At 36.5% G+C, this 17,265-nt stretch overlaps 1 protein-coding gene and 1 long non-coding RNA gene across 2 annotated transcripts; both read right to left on the reverse strand.

Annotated features, from left to right (window-relative positions):
* Positions 1-220: 220 nt before the first annotated feature.
* Positions 221-2,649, reverse strand: LOC130071058 (uncharacterized). Its single transcript, XR_008803953.1, has 3 exons — positions 2,510-2,649; positions 625-713; positions 221-307 (listed from the first exon to the last, which is right to left on the reverse strand). It is a non-coding gene; the product is annotated as an uncharacterized LOC130071058 (long non-coding RNA).
* A 4,907-nt stretch (positions 2,650-7,556) lies between these two features.
* On the reverse strand, positions 7,557-10,887 carry LOC130071094 (macrophage mannose receptor 1-like). The gene is made up of 5 exons (XM_056235710.1): positions 10,825-10,887; positions 10,369-10,737; positions 9,279-9,617; positions 8,521-8,609; positions 7,557-7,682 (listed from the first exon to the last, which is right to left on the reverse strand). The coding sequence occupies exons 1-5, from the start codon at positions 10,859-10,861 to the stop codon at positions 7,557-7,559; spliced, it is 960 nt and encodes a 319-aa protein (XP_056091685.1). The 5' UTR covers positions 10,862-10,887.
* Positions 10,888-17,265: the final 6,378 nt, after the last annotated feature.

A 17,265-nucleotide genomic window follows, 5' to 3' on the forward strand; every position in this document is an offset into this window, starting at 1 on the left:
TAATTTTGGCCAATAAACAAATAGTTAAGTACAGTATATTTAATATTTTACATATTAAAAAGAAAAAAGCCCAGATACACCAAGGTTACTGTACTGATGTAAGAGAAAGATTAAGGTTGAGATTTAGTTTGAAGCGCATAGAGGAAACTCTCTCAGCTGGATATTCTTGCTTTGCTTTCAGTATTTATTACAGTGGACAGAGATATTATAACTCTGCTCTCTCTTGAAAGATGTTTCCGTCCGGCTGCTGTCTCCACTGCAGGCTTGCGCTCTCTGACATTCCCTGAGAGATCAGTCTCTGCTGGATCTGAGGAGACAAACACAGACTCATGTGTGCTGGACGAACACTGCACTGATTCACTTTCACAAACAAACCGGCCGTTAGTTAGAAAACAGCAACACTCTACTCTGAAATTAATCAGCTCTCAATTAGAAATGCTGTGTTGAGTCGGGAAGTCTGATTCGTTTTAGAGAATCGTCCAGATGGGTCATGTGCAGTAAACAAAAGATTCACCAATAAAATAAAAGATGCATTTGAGTCCCTGAACAGCTGTTTTTTGTGTGAATGTTGTCCTTGCTAAGTTCAAGAATAAAGATGAATTTATAAAGGCGAGTGTCTCTCACCTCCTGGAGGATGGTCGCCTTCACATCAGGATCGTTCAGATTCTGATCCGATCCCAGCTCCAGTCTCAGAACCTGTTTAAACACTGGGACTGTGGCAAATACATGTTAGCAAAACAGTTACGACTGTAACTCTGGTTCCCTGAGAAGGGGATGGACGCTATGGGGACGCCACCAGTGTCTGAAGCATGTGTGTAAACACTCCAATCTGATTGGTTGGTGACAGGCCGTGACGTCATTAGCGGAGCGTCCGTAAGTACAATAATGCAGTGTCTCATTCCGCTTCTCAGGGAACCACAGTTACAGTTGTAACCTGAGACGTTCCCTTTGGAATAGGAACTCTCTCGGATAGGCGCTATGGGGAACCGATACCCACTCCACCATGCCTGCCTCTAGGTGAAAATATTTGCCATTTTAAGTTTCAGAAGGGTGCCCGCGACATACAGCAGACTTCTTCCCGACAGTCAAAGTTACGTTACGTCACGAAAGTGCGTACTCAAGAAAGACCACGAGTGTTTAGGGTACCATTTGAGACAGGGCCATAGTACACACACTTTCCTTACCTTCATCAACCAGATCCAGCAAATCGCTCGAGCCCGTGATCAAGGCGCGAGAAAGAGTCAAACCTTTTGCAAAAATACTTGGTGAGCTTGACGACTGAAAGTTAGCTCTTTCAAGCCTCGGGAACACCCCTCACTTGCCCCGCTTTGATCCTTCGAACCCGTGGGAGTCGAGCGCTCTAACAACCAGGATAATGACTGTAACCTCTTGAGATCAGAGGAGTGAGGTTTACTCGCACAGCGACTACTAGCTGGCCTCCGTTACACTAGCAATAAACACACAGGTCATGTGTGTCCTCAGATGTCAAACCCCTGGGACACTGAGCCCCACACTTCCTAAAACAAAAAAGCTGATGACGTGCCTCTTGTACTTCCGAGCGCTCTGCTAATGACGTCACGGACTGTCGCCAGCCAATCAGATTGGAATGTTTTCACACATGCTTCAGAGACCGGAAACGCAGTCCATCCCAGACGCAGTGTTGAGTTACCATTGGAAAGGGAAACAGCTCCAAAACAGAGAAAACTGTGATCTATTCACTGTATTGTTCTAGTCATCCAAATGAGTCTTGCTTGCACACATTCAAACCTGCCTACACCTCAAGTTTGACATAAAATGTTTTTAGTTTGCGCATGCAGTGTTGGGGAAAGTTACTTTGAAAAGTAATGCATTACAATATTGTGTTACTCCCTCAAAAAGAAACTAACTGCGTTACTTAGTTACTTTTTTTAGAAAAGTAATGCGTTACGTTACCTTTGCGTTACTTTTTTCCCCACATGGACTGGGCTTATTTTTTTATAACAAAAAAATTATATTTTTGGGCAAATGTAAAGACCCACACCAAAAGTGAAAAAAATAATCCTCAGGCGGAAGGAAGTGCAGATTCACGCATGTACAGTAGAGGTAGATACAAAAACAGACACACACACACACAAACACACACACAACGCCTCTGCACTTCGATTTGTCTCAACATGAAGACAGGAGAGCTGTCAGTCAATAAATGGTAAAACAAAGTAACTTATTTGAAAAAGTTACTCAGATATTTTGTTGTATATTTTAAAAGTAATGTGTTACTTTACTATTTTCTTGAAAAAGTAATCTGATTACGTAACTAGTTTCATGGTTAAGAGTCACTATGAAAAAACAACAACAACACCAATTTCGGACCGTGTCACCTGACTGACATGCGATATTATTTACATGACAGCGCACTGCGGATTTATAGCCAAAAGAAATCTGGATTTTAAACCACGAAATTGTCTTTATCTCTATCTTTATCTGTATGGCTTTGCGTAGCTACACATCAGACATGGAAAAACACACTCACTCTCATAGCAGAAGAAAGGTTTGGGAATGCTGCACATCTGATCGTCCCACAGTCTGGGATCCTGTAATAGTTGAGTCACACATTCTCCCGATCCATCCGGCTGATTAGGGTCCCAGTTCCTGAAGGTAGACGTGTTGTTGTCGGACCAGGCGAAAGCTTCTCGATAAAGGCCGATATATGAGTCTCCTGAAGGAATGAGCTTCTGGATCTGAAGGTTCTCATCCGGGTTCCTGACGCTCACCAGATCTGTGTGAAACTGTCTACAGTAACTCTGAGCTCCTCTCCATGACTTTAGCTCATTAACCAAGATGTATTTCTGCTCATTATTCTGACCTAAGAGATCAAAAAAGAGAAGAGTTGCATATGCAGGAATCAACTGACCGGGCTTAGGGCTAACAACACCATGTCAAGGATTATTATATTACAATATATTATTACCTATAAATATACAGACAGCAACATAGTGTCGGTCCAGATCCGGCCCACATCCGGCCCACATACGGATCTGGGCCGACACTATGTTGCTGTCTGGGTAATATATAGTATGTAATATAGAACCTACTCAGACAGTACGTGATTTCAGACGCACCAAAAGATTATAGGAGAACATTTTACCAAAAATACTACAGCCTACGGAGCCCCTAAAGGGACATGCTGATGGGAAAAAAGTCAAATATGTCATATTTGCGTTCCCTCACAAATGTTGAAATCTTTGCATTTGCCTGCAAATTGTTTGTATTCTCCAAAAAGTTTTGTGAGCAAACACACAGTTTCTCGGGGAACGCAAACGTTTTGCTAGCAAAGCATTGAGATATAATTTCCCCTCCCATCTCTTTTATTTATCTCCACCATGATGACTCTTTAGTGGCTCCGTAAAACAACCATCTACAAAAATGCATAAATGTAAATGCTGTAGCAGTAATTCATTACCATTGTAGCATATGAAGTTCCTATTGGTCGCACACGTCTTGTCATAAAACTTTCCCTGATCATCCATTACTGAACAGTATTCACCAGATTTGTTAGTTGGTTCTCCTGGCCCCCAGTTTCTGTATTCGGTTTCTCCTTCCTTGTAAAAGTCTTGATCGGCCAGAGCCCATTGCCACTGGTATTGACTCGTATACTTCAGTCCAATCCAGGCGGATTTACTGAACGTGAAGTCTTCAAGAGCAAAGAGCTCCTCCATTTCTGCCCGGTCCCGTAGAGTCACCAGATCGGTGTAAACGTCCCGGCAGTATCGCTGAGCCTCGTCGAATGCTTTGGATTGATTCACGAAGTAGAAGATTTTAGAGGGATTTAACGTGCCTTGAAAAATATATAATTTTTGGTTATAATTGCCATTTAAAAAGCAGATGCAAATACAATTACAATATATATTTCGTGGGTCTCTACCTACTGCATGAGGATGCATACTGAGCTACTAACATAAAGTATAATAGTGTATATCTCACCTATAACACAATATATAGCGCAGCTCATGAGGACGAGAAGAAGCATCGGGTCCATGGCTCCTGTCAACAGCAAATAAGACAAACTAAGAACTCAAATAATACTAAAACTAAGTAAGCAGATTAAAAATCTACCAAATGAGGTCAGAAAAATAAACTTGTTTCCCTTTGAATTAAGTTTATTTGACTATTTTTTTTCTTGTTTTAAGCTTAAACTTCCTTTTTATTTTCATTTCATTTTTCATTTCATACTCTCCAGTTATTGTATCTTGATTTAACCCTCTGGTGATGTTCGGTGTTTTTGACCAAAAATGTTATTTTATTTTTTAGAATTTTGTACTTCATCGGAATGGTACGAAACTTGGTAAAGGTTTTGGCACTTGCTATGTGAACACAAAAAAGAAAATAAAAAAATACATGGACATGATTGGAACAGGTTAAATGGTCCTGAAAAAAATAGTCACACTTGTGCTCCTCGCGGTCAAAAATTAATAAGAGACTAATTTCATCTGGTGAAAACTTTCGGTACTGCCGCCAAACAACATCTCACTGAAAGATATATAATTTGAGATATCAAGCTCAAATTTGGAACAACTTGTTTAGATTTATGGCTTTGATTTTCCTGCTGTTTTAGAGTGAAACGTGTTTTTGAAAATATATATTTCATATAAAAATTTAGATATATTAAATAAAAAAATTTAGCAATAATCTGCCGAGTGTCGTCTTTAAAAAAAAGATCAAACTTCAGTCTGTGCTTTAAAGCATTCAAGATTCTCCACAGTTTAAGTTGGAAACGTAATTTCCAGGTCTATGCTCAAAAAGTGAATAAATAGATTATAAATACAGCGTAAATATGGTACATTAATTTCATTTAAAAAAAAAGTTCCTGACTGACATGCGAAGAGCACCAGAGGGTTAAGAACGCTTAGATAAGTTGTGCTGGAAAATAAGACAGAATTCTCTTTAAATGAATATGCCCCAAGATTCTTAAGTTGTTTTCTAATAATAATAATAATAATTTTATGAAGAAAACAAGTTCTCTGAGTTCATGCTTAAAACAAGTACAAATATCTGCCAATGCCAATAGGGTCAAAAAGAGAAACTTAATTCAAAGTGAAAACTAGTTTGTCCTCATTTATCTACTTAATTTATGACCTTTCTCAAAGACTTCAGTGTCATTGTGCATTTCCAGTAAATGCATCTTGATTTAAGAATGTTTAGACATTTGCATTCGTCATTTGTAAGAAGCGTCTGCTAAATGAACCAATGTAATCATCAGAAGATTTATGAAATATGAAAACAAGCCTCAATAATAGTATTTGTTCTGAGTTGAGGTGTCTCGTTTGAAGCATGTTTAGATATCTTTCCTAAAACACCCTGTGACCTGCTGATAAAGCTTCAGAAAAGCTTCTTACCTGTTGTGTTGAACTGAGAGAGATCTGTTAAAGCGCTCCTGTTTTAATCCTTTTTTAATGACAGACTGATTTTCATCAATTTGCTTGAAATATGAAGCCTTTTATTCAAAACACATTAAACGAGGCACGCAATGGAAAATCGTGACATCAGGCAGCATAAAGACGGGGTGGTACTTCAATAAAGTGACTTAAATCAAGAAACATTTACTGAAGAAGCAAAATTACTTCTTGTTTTCTAAAAGAAATATCAAAATGAAGTGAGTTTGTGCTTAAAACGAGAACAAATATCTGCCAAATGAATACAAACAAGGTTATTTTTCTGACTCCATTAGCAGATATTTGTTCTTGTTTTAAGCACAAACTTCATTTTGATACAGTTTGTCATTAAACAAGACTTAATATTTTAAGTCCTTTCGCTTCTCCAGTAAATGTGTCTCGATTTAAGAATATTTGTGCAGGAAAACAGACAGAATCTCATTTCTTTGCAGTGTATCGAGCTAACGTTAATGTGATAGCAGCCTGATCTGGGAACAGTTTAATGAGAAAAGTTCTTAAGCAAAGAAACTTGTCTTCATATGCTCTCTGTTTAGAAACACCTGAGATATTAAAGAAATGTCCAATCTAAAGTCGCAGAGAAACATTGAATTCTTCACCGTCCCTCGACTCGAAGCTTTGTTTCTGGTTGGATGAGGACATTTTCATGATATTTGACTAAAGATGATGAACACGACTGGATCATCCTTCCTTTAAAAGCCAAATGATCTGAGAGAGAGAGAGAGAGAGAGAGAGAGAGAGAGAGAGAGAGAGAGAGAGAGAGAGAGAGAGAGAGAGATTGATGCTAGCTAGATCATTCCTTAATCACTTCTGCTTGCATTATTCTTAATGTATTCTTGTTGTTGGTATTCTAAGTATTTAAATGTCAAATGAAATACTCCAGCCACTTTATTTTAGTGCACTGTTCAGCTCACACTCATTCGACATATTTCAGCATCTTTATTAACATTGCTATTGACGTTAAGTCAACTTGAAATGTGAAGTTGTATTAAGTGACAACTTGGATATTTGAGTTCTCAAAACGGTAATTCTGGCAAAGTTATTTTAATGCACAATTTTAAGCTGTGATTGCTAGGTGCAAAAATAAATGTAATAAGTCAAATAATAACATAAAGTCGAAAATATCTTTGAGGCTGCGAATGCAAATGTCACATGGGTTAACATTACATTAAACTGTCGTGTGGTTGGTTTTGACATTGGCTGTCATGAGGCATTATAACTGTGTCATGAATATGTTTCTTAACCTCAACTACAGTGGTACACATTGAATTTGTCATTAAAATGTTATAATGACCTCATGACAGCCAATGTCAAAACCAACCACCTGACAGTTTAATGTAATACTAACTCATAAAGATAAGTGTTTTCTTGATAATGAATCTGCTATGTCATGTTTATGACATATTTATGACAGGTTGTGTTGACTTGGTAATATCAAGTTATCATGACAAAGACACTGAGAGGTTATGATGTATTGGTTTATGTCAAAGTGTCATAACAAAAACATCTCAAACAATGTCATATTTGCTTTAAAATGTCATAATTGAGCGAATGACACTTAATGACAGTTGTCATAAACATGCATAAAACCTCCTTCATGTTCATTACATGTGTCCTGTCACGATTAAGAAGGTTTCATGTCAGTCTTATGCACACCCCTTCAAGTAAAGTGTTACCATTTTTTCTTAGTGTGAAGAACATTTTAATGATCTTAAGTACCTTTAGTAATTCCATGGATGTTAAACGTTCCTCATAGAACCATTGATGCCAATAAAGAACCTTCATTTTTACGAGTGCACTGTAAATTTAATATAAGTAGATTTCGGAAAAATTATCACAACATGATGATTTCATAAAACATGTATTTAATTATTTTTACGTTAGCCGACTACATTAATGAACTAACTATTCTTAATTATAAACACACTACACACTAGAAGTACTCTATTCAAGTTTGTTAATGGTAATATTTAATAGTCAAGTCAAGTCACCTTAATTTATTCAGCGCTTTAAACAATATAGATTGTTTCATAGCAGCTTTACAGTGATAATAGGAAATTAAAGTAGCAGATTGTTTTGTTTTTACAGCAAAGTTCTAATAATAAATAAAGTTATAATAATCTTTTGCCCTTAAAGTTCTCCGTTCATGCCTGTTGATCCGTTCTTCATTTTTTGGAAAATCATTCCACCGGGATGCTCCCGCCAGGTTAGCTTCACATCGGCCGCTATTCCCTGCGCTCGCAGAGTCTGCTGGACCTGAGGAGAGGAGTTTATCAACCTAACAGTTATTTATGATGCATGGAAGACCATTTCTGCCTCATAAGAAAAAAAAAGAATCATAATGACATAAAAACTCAAAATTAAGTTTTAAAAAATAAAATAGAAGTCAAATAATTATTATTGTAATTATGACATTAAAGTTTAAATTATGACAAAAAGTAAACATTATGACATACTAATTTAAAATTAAGACAAACTAATTTGAAATTGACATCAATTATGCCAAAAAATCAATTACGACAGTCATAATTTCTACTTTTAATCTCATAATTATGAATTTCATAATTATGATTATTTAATTAATTTGAATTTTCATATCATATAAAGTCAAAATTTTTAAACATTTTGATATACTAAGTTGAAATTATGACATAAGTCATAAAGTCATGAAATTATTAAATTAATTAATCATAAAAATGTGAAAGTAAATTATGACAGTCATAAGTACAACTTCTCATCTCATAATTATGAATTAGTCATAATTAATATGTCATATTTTTTAATTTATATACCAGTTTAAACTTTTTCGTCATTTATTCACTTTTTCCTCATAATTGTGGATACTACATCTGAATTGAGCTGGACGATGACATCACTGTTTTCTCCAGAACTGCTATATATATATATATATATATATATATATATATATATATATATAAATTAACTAAATTCATAACTTTCTTACAACAAAAATGAACCATCACTGAACTTACTTAAGCTGGACTATGACGCTATTTATCTCTGTAAAGCTGCTTTGAAACAATCTGTATTGTAAAAAGCGCTGTATAAATAAAGGTGACTAGACTTGACTCACCTTATTTAACACATCAGCTGTAATCGCTTGATCATTGACATTATCTCCTGCTTTCACCTCCAGTCTTAATATCTGTTGCTTCACTCGTGCTATAGAAAGAAATGAAAGTGAAAAATACAAATACAAACGATTACAATCACTTTGAATACAAGATGAGAAAAGGTTTGGTTGCACAGTGAGTGTTTTGCCATATGAACAGGACCATATGAATATGCCGAATATTTACAATATGTGTTGTGAAAAACATGAACATTGTGAATATTGCATTGATTCATTACACTAGTTTAGGGTTTAAGAAATGATGAGAATTAAGTCAGATGTTTTAATAGCATTTTCAATTTAAACCTGAGTAGTAAAACGTGTGAAATTTTATATTATTAATATTTCCGTGCATAAGTTCAATTTGTCCATTTAAATGAACTGATTTGCACCATCATTCCAAAACATTTGTATGTCTCTGCATGGATTTTTTTTTCCAAATTTTTTTTTCCACTTTAATGTATGTTGATAAATATCACATATATTATTATTCCTTGTGTTCATTTAGTAAAAAAATCGTAATCATTTTCAACTTGCTTGAAAAAACAACACTTTTAATTAATTTCAGAGCTAATATTTAAATACTGAGATATATTGAATACATCATATCTAAAGTAGTATCTTCTTTTATTTTAGATTAAGATTTTTTTGGCTTGAAAATGTATAAAGCTAGACAATGTAACAACAACAAAAATATCATGGTTTAAATAACACTGTACTTGTCTGGCATAAGAAGAAATTCAATCTTGAGCAGGTCTCATCATCAATGTGACCGTAATCATCTAAAGCGCCACACATGTCTATGCCCAATGAGTTATCTGGTTGTCCTACAGCCCATGGCAGAGGGGAATAAAGGCTTGTGCGAGTCTGATTCAACCACTTCCACGAGTCCCTGAACAGACCGATCCAGGCACAAGTGTGTTGCTGGATCATGTCGGTTAGCTGTAGATTCACATCCCTGTTCTTCACGGTGAACAAGTCTGAGTAGTTTTTTCTGCAGTAACTCTGAGCTTCGTTCCAGGACATCAGTGGATCAGTAACTAGTACCGGCTGTCCTTCTGTAAAACATCAGAATAACTACGATTAACTCAACAGGCCAATCTAATTGATCGAGCTATTACATAAAACCTTTTTTTTTTTCATGCACTGGTTAATTTTGAGATTTTGCCTCCATAATATCTCTTCTTCTGACTAGTGAAAAGAAAACATCTAAAGTACAGAGTTTATTTTGTACACTTTATCTTTTTGCATCTGGAGATATCAATTACAATATGTATCTCTTAAAGGCCGATTTCTCAAAATGAGTTTTTATCTCAACTTGTGTAACACTTACATACACCAAAACTTACAGTTTTATTCCTATCTACATTCTGAAGGTTTTTACAGAAGGGTTTGTTTATATATCATTCAACCTGATTTATATAACATTTAATTCCTAAAACATGCTGATTTTTTTTTTTCTGTCTGCCGACAGTATTTTCTGGTTTATGCAGTGATATAAAGAGAAATCCAAAATCCCTTCTGTAAAAAACTTTAACTCTAACTTGTCAACAAAATTAAACACGAATTTTGAACCTGGCTTAATCCAATATTAAATTTTTTGTTCTGGAACTGTATGCAATTTTGAGCATATTGAATATAATAATGCATAATTTGGACATTTACATATAAGATGTCAGAAAACTTGCAATACTCAATATTTAAAGTCATATACAGTGGCATTCAGTGAAATCTGTGAGCTCTTTGATACTAATGGCTGAACTGATATTGACTGAATTGATACTGAAAATATCTTGTCTTTATTCTTACCACCATTTTGGCAAAAAAAGGGTATTGTCCAATTACAGGCTTCATCCCACCAGTATCCAGTTGACCGTAGATTTACACAATATTGTTTTCCACCCAAATTGTTTGGCTGATCAAAATCCCAGTTTAAGAAAGTCACATTTGTATCTGGAAGAGACCAACGCCAGCTGTTCGCATCATCATACAGTCCGATCCAAATATAAAAGTGTAGTTCAGCTCTTAACTCGTTTAATTCGCTCCACTCTTCATCAGTCTGTACAGTGGCCAAGTCAATGTAGTTCTGTCGACAGTAATCTTGAGCCTCGTCCCACGTTTTATCCTCTCGGATCAGAATATATTCACGCGTGCCGCACAGAATCAGTGAGAGAAACCCTGAGTGCCGTTAATACAAAGTTAGTAAAAAAATCCAGTTTTGCAGTGTTCAGATGGTCAATAAAATGGTCAACAAAACACACTCACCTGAGAGCAAAAAGAGATGGATGAATCTTTGCTTCATCGCTGCTGAGATTAGATTAGTGAGGTCTTCTCCATAGACTAGCTAAAAATCAATGCACCCTGTATTAAAATATTGTTCTGTCCAGGGGTAAATACACACACCCATATTCATTTGTGTATTGAACTCTGTTTTGTCTTTATTCTTTGACAACAGCAGCATTAGGGGTTCATGGTGTCAAAATTTGCTCAGCTAATGATGCACATCAGATGTGTTTACACAAATATCAATGCAGATTTGTTTGCATAGGAAATCATGTTATTGGCTTTTGTTCATGAAAAGCTTTTGTGTTCCTGACATCTGTATGAATCGGTTAAAGATGAAATACACAATTTAATATCTTGTAGAATAAGGATGCCACTTAATCAATTTGATTAAGATTGCGTTTTAACAAAAAAAAAAAATGCATGTGTAATATTTTTTAACATAGTAACTGTTTCACAAAAGCAATAAGGCCTTTTACCCATGACTATTTTCACAATGTAGTCATACTTTCCTTCTGAACTATCTTAACTCCTGAATTACTATTTGAAAACGCCATTTTAGAACAATTAACAAGTTTTATTAACTAGGGCTTATGCAGTTTCTGTGCTGTTTCGACGTAACAAGGTTGTTGAAGCATGTGTGACGGAAAGAGTGTGTGTGTTTACCAGCATCTGATGGGGAAAAAATGGTGAAGCCTCAGTACACTAAATAAACTGCGTTGTGTGAAGGTAGGGTTCATTTTACAGTAGCACCCATTCATTTCCAAAATATCCACAAACGATTAGTCGTGACAGTCGTAAAACGCTTCAAGTGATTCAATGACATCAGGGCCATTACCTCACAGCTTCTCCAATGACACTCCTCCTAAACGAATATCGCAAAGCCATTCGTTTTACTACTTCAAAACTAACAATGTAATGTATAGTTTTAGTAGCATGCAAAACTATTGTTTTAAGTAGTATACTTTTACAGAACACTTTTTTTAATATTTTTTTAATACATTCACCATTCTCAGCTCCATCACTGTCCAGATGTCAAAAATGCAAGTTGTAGTAGATAGCAGGTGTAAACATACACATAGCCATTATTTTAATTTTGAATTGTTTTGCATTTTGAGTGTAAAAGCAGCAGCGTCATTAGGCGTTCGCGGTGTAGTCATCGTTTGCTCAACTAATGACGCTCAGCAAATGCATTTGCAGAAGTACAGAATAATCACTGCAGAGGTGAAGGGAATTGTTTGCATGGAAAGTCATGTTGTTAAATGCATTTGTTCAGGGAACACTTTTGAGTGTACGGCCTCTGTATTGATCTAGCCGGTGGACTAACCATTCTGTTCAGAACTTACCTGGTAAAGTTGGTGAAAGAGTGAAGTGTGGCCAGTGAACAATTCATGAAATACCAATTTCTATGACAATTATACAAAAAAACATGTGTTGGTGACCAGCTAGTTGGTCTTGTCAGCAATGCATTTTAAAAAGCTCTCTTTATAGCTTTCAGACACTGATTTTTACCTACGTACACTTCTCTGGATGATTTCACTCAAAGCACTTGACAGATAGTACGACCACCAGTGTGCAAAATCCATCTGAGAGATGTGATGTTTGTCCTTTTTTTATTGAAATATTTACTCATGACTGGACTCAAAAGAAAGTGTTTAAAAACAGAAATATCTTTATCACAAAATAATCATAAATTTTTGAAGCAATGTCAGAGAGTGTCATTTTATTCTCCACATTATTCATGAGGTAATCCAATCACTGAGATCACAAAACAGAAGAAAATCTGTGTGATGCACACAAGAGTACACTACAGTAACTCATCACTCGTATTTATATTTGAATATTCATGACTGTTAAAGATGTTTATAAGATTTTGAACATGAACTGAAAATATCACCAGTGCAGTGTGAGTGTCTAATGAGGTTTTGTTTACCGGTTTTGGCAGTTTACATAAAACAGATCAAAACAGTTTACATGGCAGATCATTAAAACACATTTTGGATGCATAATCATTTTCTATTGTTCATCAACACAAATCGTATTCTTCGCTGTCCTGTTAGTTTTCTTGTGAACAGTAAAATTACACATCATATCAAATGCCACACATGATTCTGCACAAATTCAATGAATAAATTGACAGCGTAAAGCAGTGGTCTCAAAGTCGCGGTGATATTTTGTGGCCCCCTACTTGACATTAAAGTTTAATGTTAGTGCGGCCCGTCGTTGCGTGTGCCGCGTTTAAAAAACAACAACATTTTTTATCCCTTTTGGGCTACCATAGATAGTCTCGTGACAGCTTACGGTGGGTTTGTTGTCAATAGTTGTCATAGACAACCGCGAAGTATAAACATACTGCGCCTGGAAAAAATGAGCGCGTCGCTTCAATTATGAGCTCGCTTGCCGCGCGCCTACATTTGAAATAACGAACTTAAGCGCGCAAAATATGTGAGCGCGATGTGTGAACGGCCCCTTGGCGAGCTACCACCAATCAGACCACGAGCTACTGGCAGCTCGCGAGCGACGTGTTGGAGACCCCTGCTCTAAAACAATGTGAGAATAATCATTTTGAGCTTGTAATATGTGTCCAACAGGTTCATAAGAAGGTTTGCTTTGATTTGTGCAGTCAGTAATTTGAGACACTATACATGTGTAAAAAGAATTCAATAAGACGGGCGGACATGACTGCAAATATTTGTATTTCAAAAGCAATAATTTTTTTTCTAAGTATAATAAAAGGAAATGTGCCTTCCAAAAAAAAACATTCAATATCATTAATGTGTTGTATAAAGAAAATAAAAAGGACATAAGCAAATATAAATATCACAAATATGTGTTATATACAAAGAAAGTTTGTAAAATGAACTTTAACTGTCAGAAGGACAGCTCATAAAGAACCAATCATGTACCAACATGACATCATGACTTTGCGTAAACATACACGGCACTTTCAAGTCAAGTGGCGTGTTATCTATACGCATATTGAGCTATCCGCGTGTATGTCCACGCCGAAATCTTTTGCGTGTATGTCTACGCCATTAAATGTTCGAGTGAGTCCGCGTGTATGTGTACGCCGTTAAATGTCCGAGCGAAACGAAGCAAAATCTATATCTACATCTGTGGAGCGATATTTCTTTTCCTAGGATGGTAGGAGAAGACTCATAAATGGTATTAACCCCAGTGACGGGTAGGTTTAGGGACGGGGTTGGGGTAGGTCATATATTTTTATATACATAATACAGTAATATAACGTTAAGTCAAAGGCGTTGATAAACACGCTGAAAAGCGATTATGCGTGTTGATAGCACGCCAAAAATGGAAATACGAATTGGCGTGTCATACATACGCCATTTCATGAGATCAGTCTGCATGTACAGAAAGGAATGTTCAAATTCAGAGGAACAGTTCAGAAGAAACATTAATAATAAATATTGAGAAGATTGGATCAGTTGTACTCCTTTTATGGAATACTTGAATACTATTTTTTGTGGAATACTTGATGCGGCCCAGCCTGACCCCGACTCTACCTCCAGCGGCCCCCAGTTAAGCTTGTTTGAGACCCCTGGCGTAAAGCAAAAAGACCAAGGTCAGTATGACAGCTTCAGTCCACTTAACTGAAGCTTCTGCAATGAATGGTCAACTTGACACTTAAAGAGACAGTGTCAGCTTCAGTAGTTGTACAGTGAACGTGCTGAGCTCAGTGTAAAACCCAATTGAGAACAACAGTCTTTAATACAACTTTAGGTCAGTAACCAAATTACATTGTGTGCAGATTCAACTTCCTAGATAGTGTAGATTCAGTCAATAAGCCTTTTTCACGCGTAACCGGAAACTACGTCACGTCGGGTAAACTGATTTCCGCCACAGCTGAAACTACGGTGTTTGAACATGGAGCGTTATTTCACAACTTCTCTCTCGACACTTCCACGACTCCGATTTGAGGATGTTGACAGAATTGTTGGACGGCACTCAACAGTTAAAGAAACGAGGCTGAGCAAGGGCTATAAATTCTTCGTTGAGGAATTTATTCAAAATTATCAAGGTAAGTTGACAACTATCTGGCGCTAGCACTTGCAACATTATGAATGCCAATTGCTAACCATTTGTATGGTTAGGTGTTATTGGTCTAGGGGGGGAAAAATGAGGAGCCCCACACTCTTGAGGTTATATGCAACGTTAATATGCCGGTTGGCTTAACGTTATGATTTAGTCAGATCGTTCTGATATCAAGTTACTGCGGTTGCAGAATTTGTTTCCCTTTATTTTAGTTTCACCTGTCTTAAGTTTTTCTATGTTGGGTTTTAGTTATGTCTCTTTCATTGCTTCTGCGGTTGCAGACTACAGCTGTATTTCTTGCTTTTGCTGCTGTTTGCAGCTTTCAATTAACAGCACTTAAAGGGATAGTACACTTCAAAATGAAAATTCTGTCATCATATACTCACCCTCAAGTTGGTTTTAAGCCTGTATGAATTTCTTTCTTCTGCTGAACACAAATGAAGATATTTTGAAGAATGTCAGTAACCAAACAGTTTACTGGTTCCATTGACTTCCATAGTATATTTTTTTTCCTACAATGGAAGTCAATGGGATTTAAGGCATGATTAAAAATGTCTTTCTCAGGGTAAATGATATCAAGACAGAAGCCTTAGTGGGTATTGACAAATATGGCAACAAATACTATGAGAACAACTGAAACTTTTTCGGTATTAATTTACTTTTTAAGTGAACTATCCCTTTAAAGTAGCTCACAGCATAAAATTACAATTCATTAGCTTAACTATTGTCTTCTCAAACAGGTATCACTGGAGACAGAAGAGGTTGTTTGTATTTCTGCCTACATGTGCAGCTGGTAAAGGGTTGTGCAACCATCTGACAGCACTTCTGTATCAGACGGCCCACTATGTGCAGCTGAATTTACAGTCTGTCCCACCACCACTGGCCTGCACGAGTGAGCCACAGAGATGGCATCGTCCAAGAACACAGGCATGTATTTTTTCTTTTCTGCAATTGGTAAGAACACTACAGGTTATGATGTTATGGTTTATGTCAAGTTGTCATAACAAAGACATCTCAATGTCATATTTGCATTAAAAATGTCATAATTGAGCGAATGACCCTTAATGACAGTTATCATAAACATGCATAAAAGCGCCTTCATATTCATAACACACTGTCATGGTTATGAAGGTGTCGTGTCAGTCTTATGCACACCCCTTCAAGTAAAGTGTTACCAAAAGGGGTAATAATATGAACAGAAACTGTCCATGACCTTTTAAGATTTATTCTTATACTTTGATATACAGTATACCCACATTTATGTACATAGCCAAATAGTTAATACATTATTATATTTTGAATTTGATCTTGTGTAATATATATGATATGTATGCATACACATTTACTAATTGTTTATGTATTTGTATTGTGTGAAATAACAATGAACAGCAGAACTCAGTTTACACATTTGTTTTTATTGATTCTTATTAAAAAATTGCATTTTGTCAACTATTTCAATGCGTCTGTCAAATTACTTTCAGGAAACTTAGTATAAATAATGACAATATACATTTGATCAAATGTTACAGTACAAAGTAAACAAAAAAGTAAAAACAAGATATTTAATGTAAAATATTGAAAGTCTGTCACTACTATTGTAAAAATCACTCACACTGTCATTGTAAATATCTAATATTTATTATATTATACATATATACTTGTATACTGTACATTCACTCCTCAAGAAACATCGGTCCCTGGTAATTAACCATAAAACAGCAATTATGCCAGATCTGATTGATGCTTCCTGACAAGGTGAGTGGCACAACAGAATCCCAAATGTGGTTTTCCTTGACCCTTCGAATTACCCTTTCCACCAGAATTCTGAGGCGTGCAATGGCCTGTGTTTTTTCACAGTCCTGTTTGCTGAACTGCTTAGCATGTTTGAAAGGTGGAATGATCAGTCTAGCACCAACACCGGAGAGCATATCCTCGATTGTGAACCCCTTGACTGCCATGACCTCATCTCCAGGTTCAAGCAGGTCCAAAATGCCGGACTTCTTTGTGATCTCTTTGTCGGAGATTGAACCTGTGTACGGCTGGGAGATGAAAGTCATTGCACCACATGGAGCTACTCCAACCAGACCTTTAAATGTTGTAGTGCTCTTGTAGCTGGAGAAGATCTCTGAGTGGAGTGTCAGAGATGTGGGGCTTTCACAGCGGATTTCTGTGCAATCCAGGATGACACGCAGGTTTGGACAGAACAAACTGTACTTCTTTGGCATGGAGAAGCATATTTGTTGCCTGGACATCCAAATGGGTACTGAACCCAACACAAAGAACAGGTAGTTAGCCCAGGTGATAGTGACCCTACTCACTGTGGCCACACTTACCCCAAAAATGTCAGCGATTCCTTGTTCCCTCAGTCCA

Source organism: Rhinichthys klamathensis, unplaced genomic scaffold, assembly GCF_029890125.1.
Source record: "Rhinichthys klamathensis goyatoka isolate OS25496 unplaced genomic scaffold, OSU_Roscu_1.1 h1tg000429l_1, whole genome shotgun sequence".
Classification (NCBI taxonomy): domain Eukaryota; kingdom Metazoa; phylum Chordata; class Actinopteri; order Cypriniformes; family Leuciscidae; genus Rhinichthys; species Rhinichthys klamathensis.

Bases quoted from the DNA above. Each gene is read 5' to 3' on its own strand.
- LOC130071094 (XM_056235710.1), bottom strand. From the start codon at position 10,861: ATGAAGCAAAGATTCATCCATCTCTTTTTGCTCTCAG. The intron at 9,618-10,368 runs GTAAGAATAAAG...GATGTTTTACAG, and splicing joins CTTTTTTTGCCAAAATGGTG to AAGGACAGCCGGTACTAGTT. The intron at 8,610-9,278 runs GTACAGTGTTAT...TTCTTTCTATAG, and splicing joins TTTCTTCTTATGCCAGACAA to CACGAGTGAAGCAACAGATA.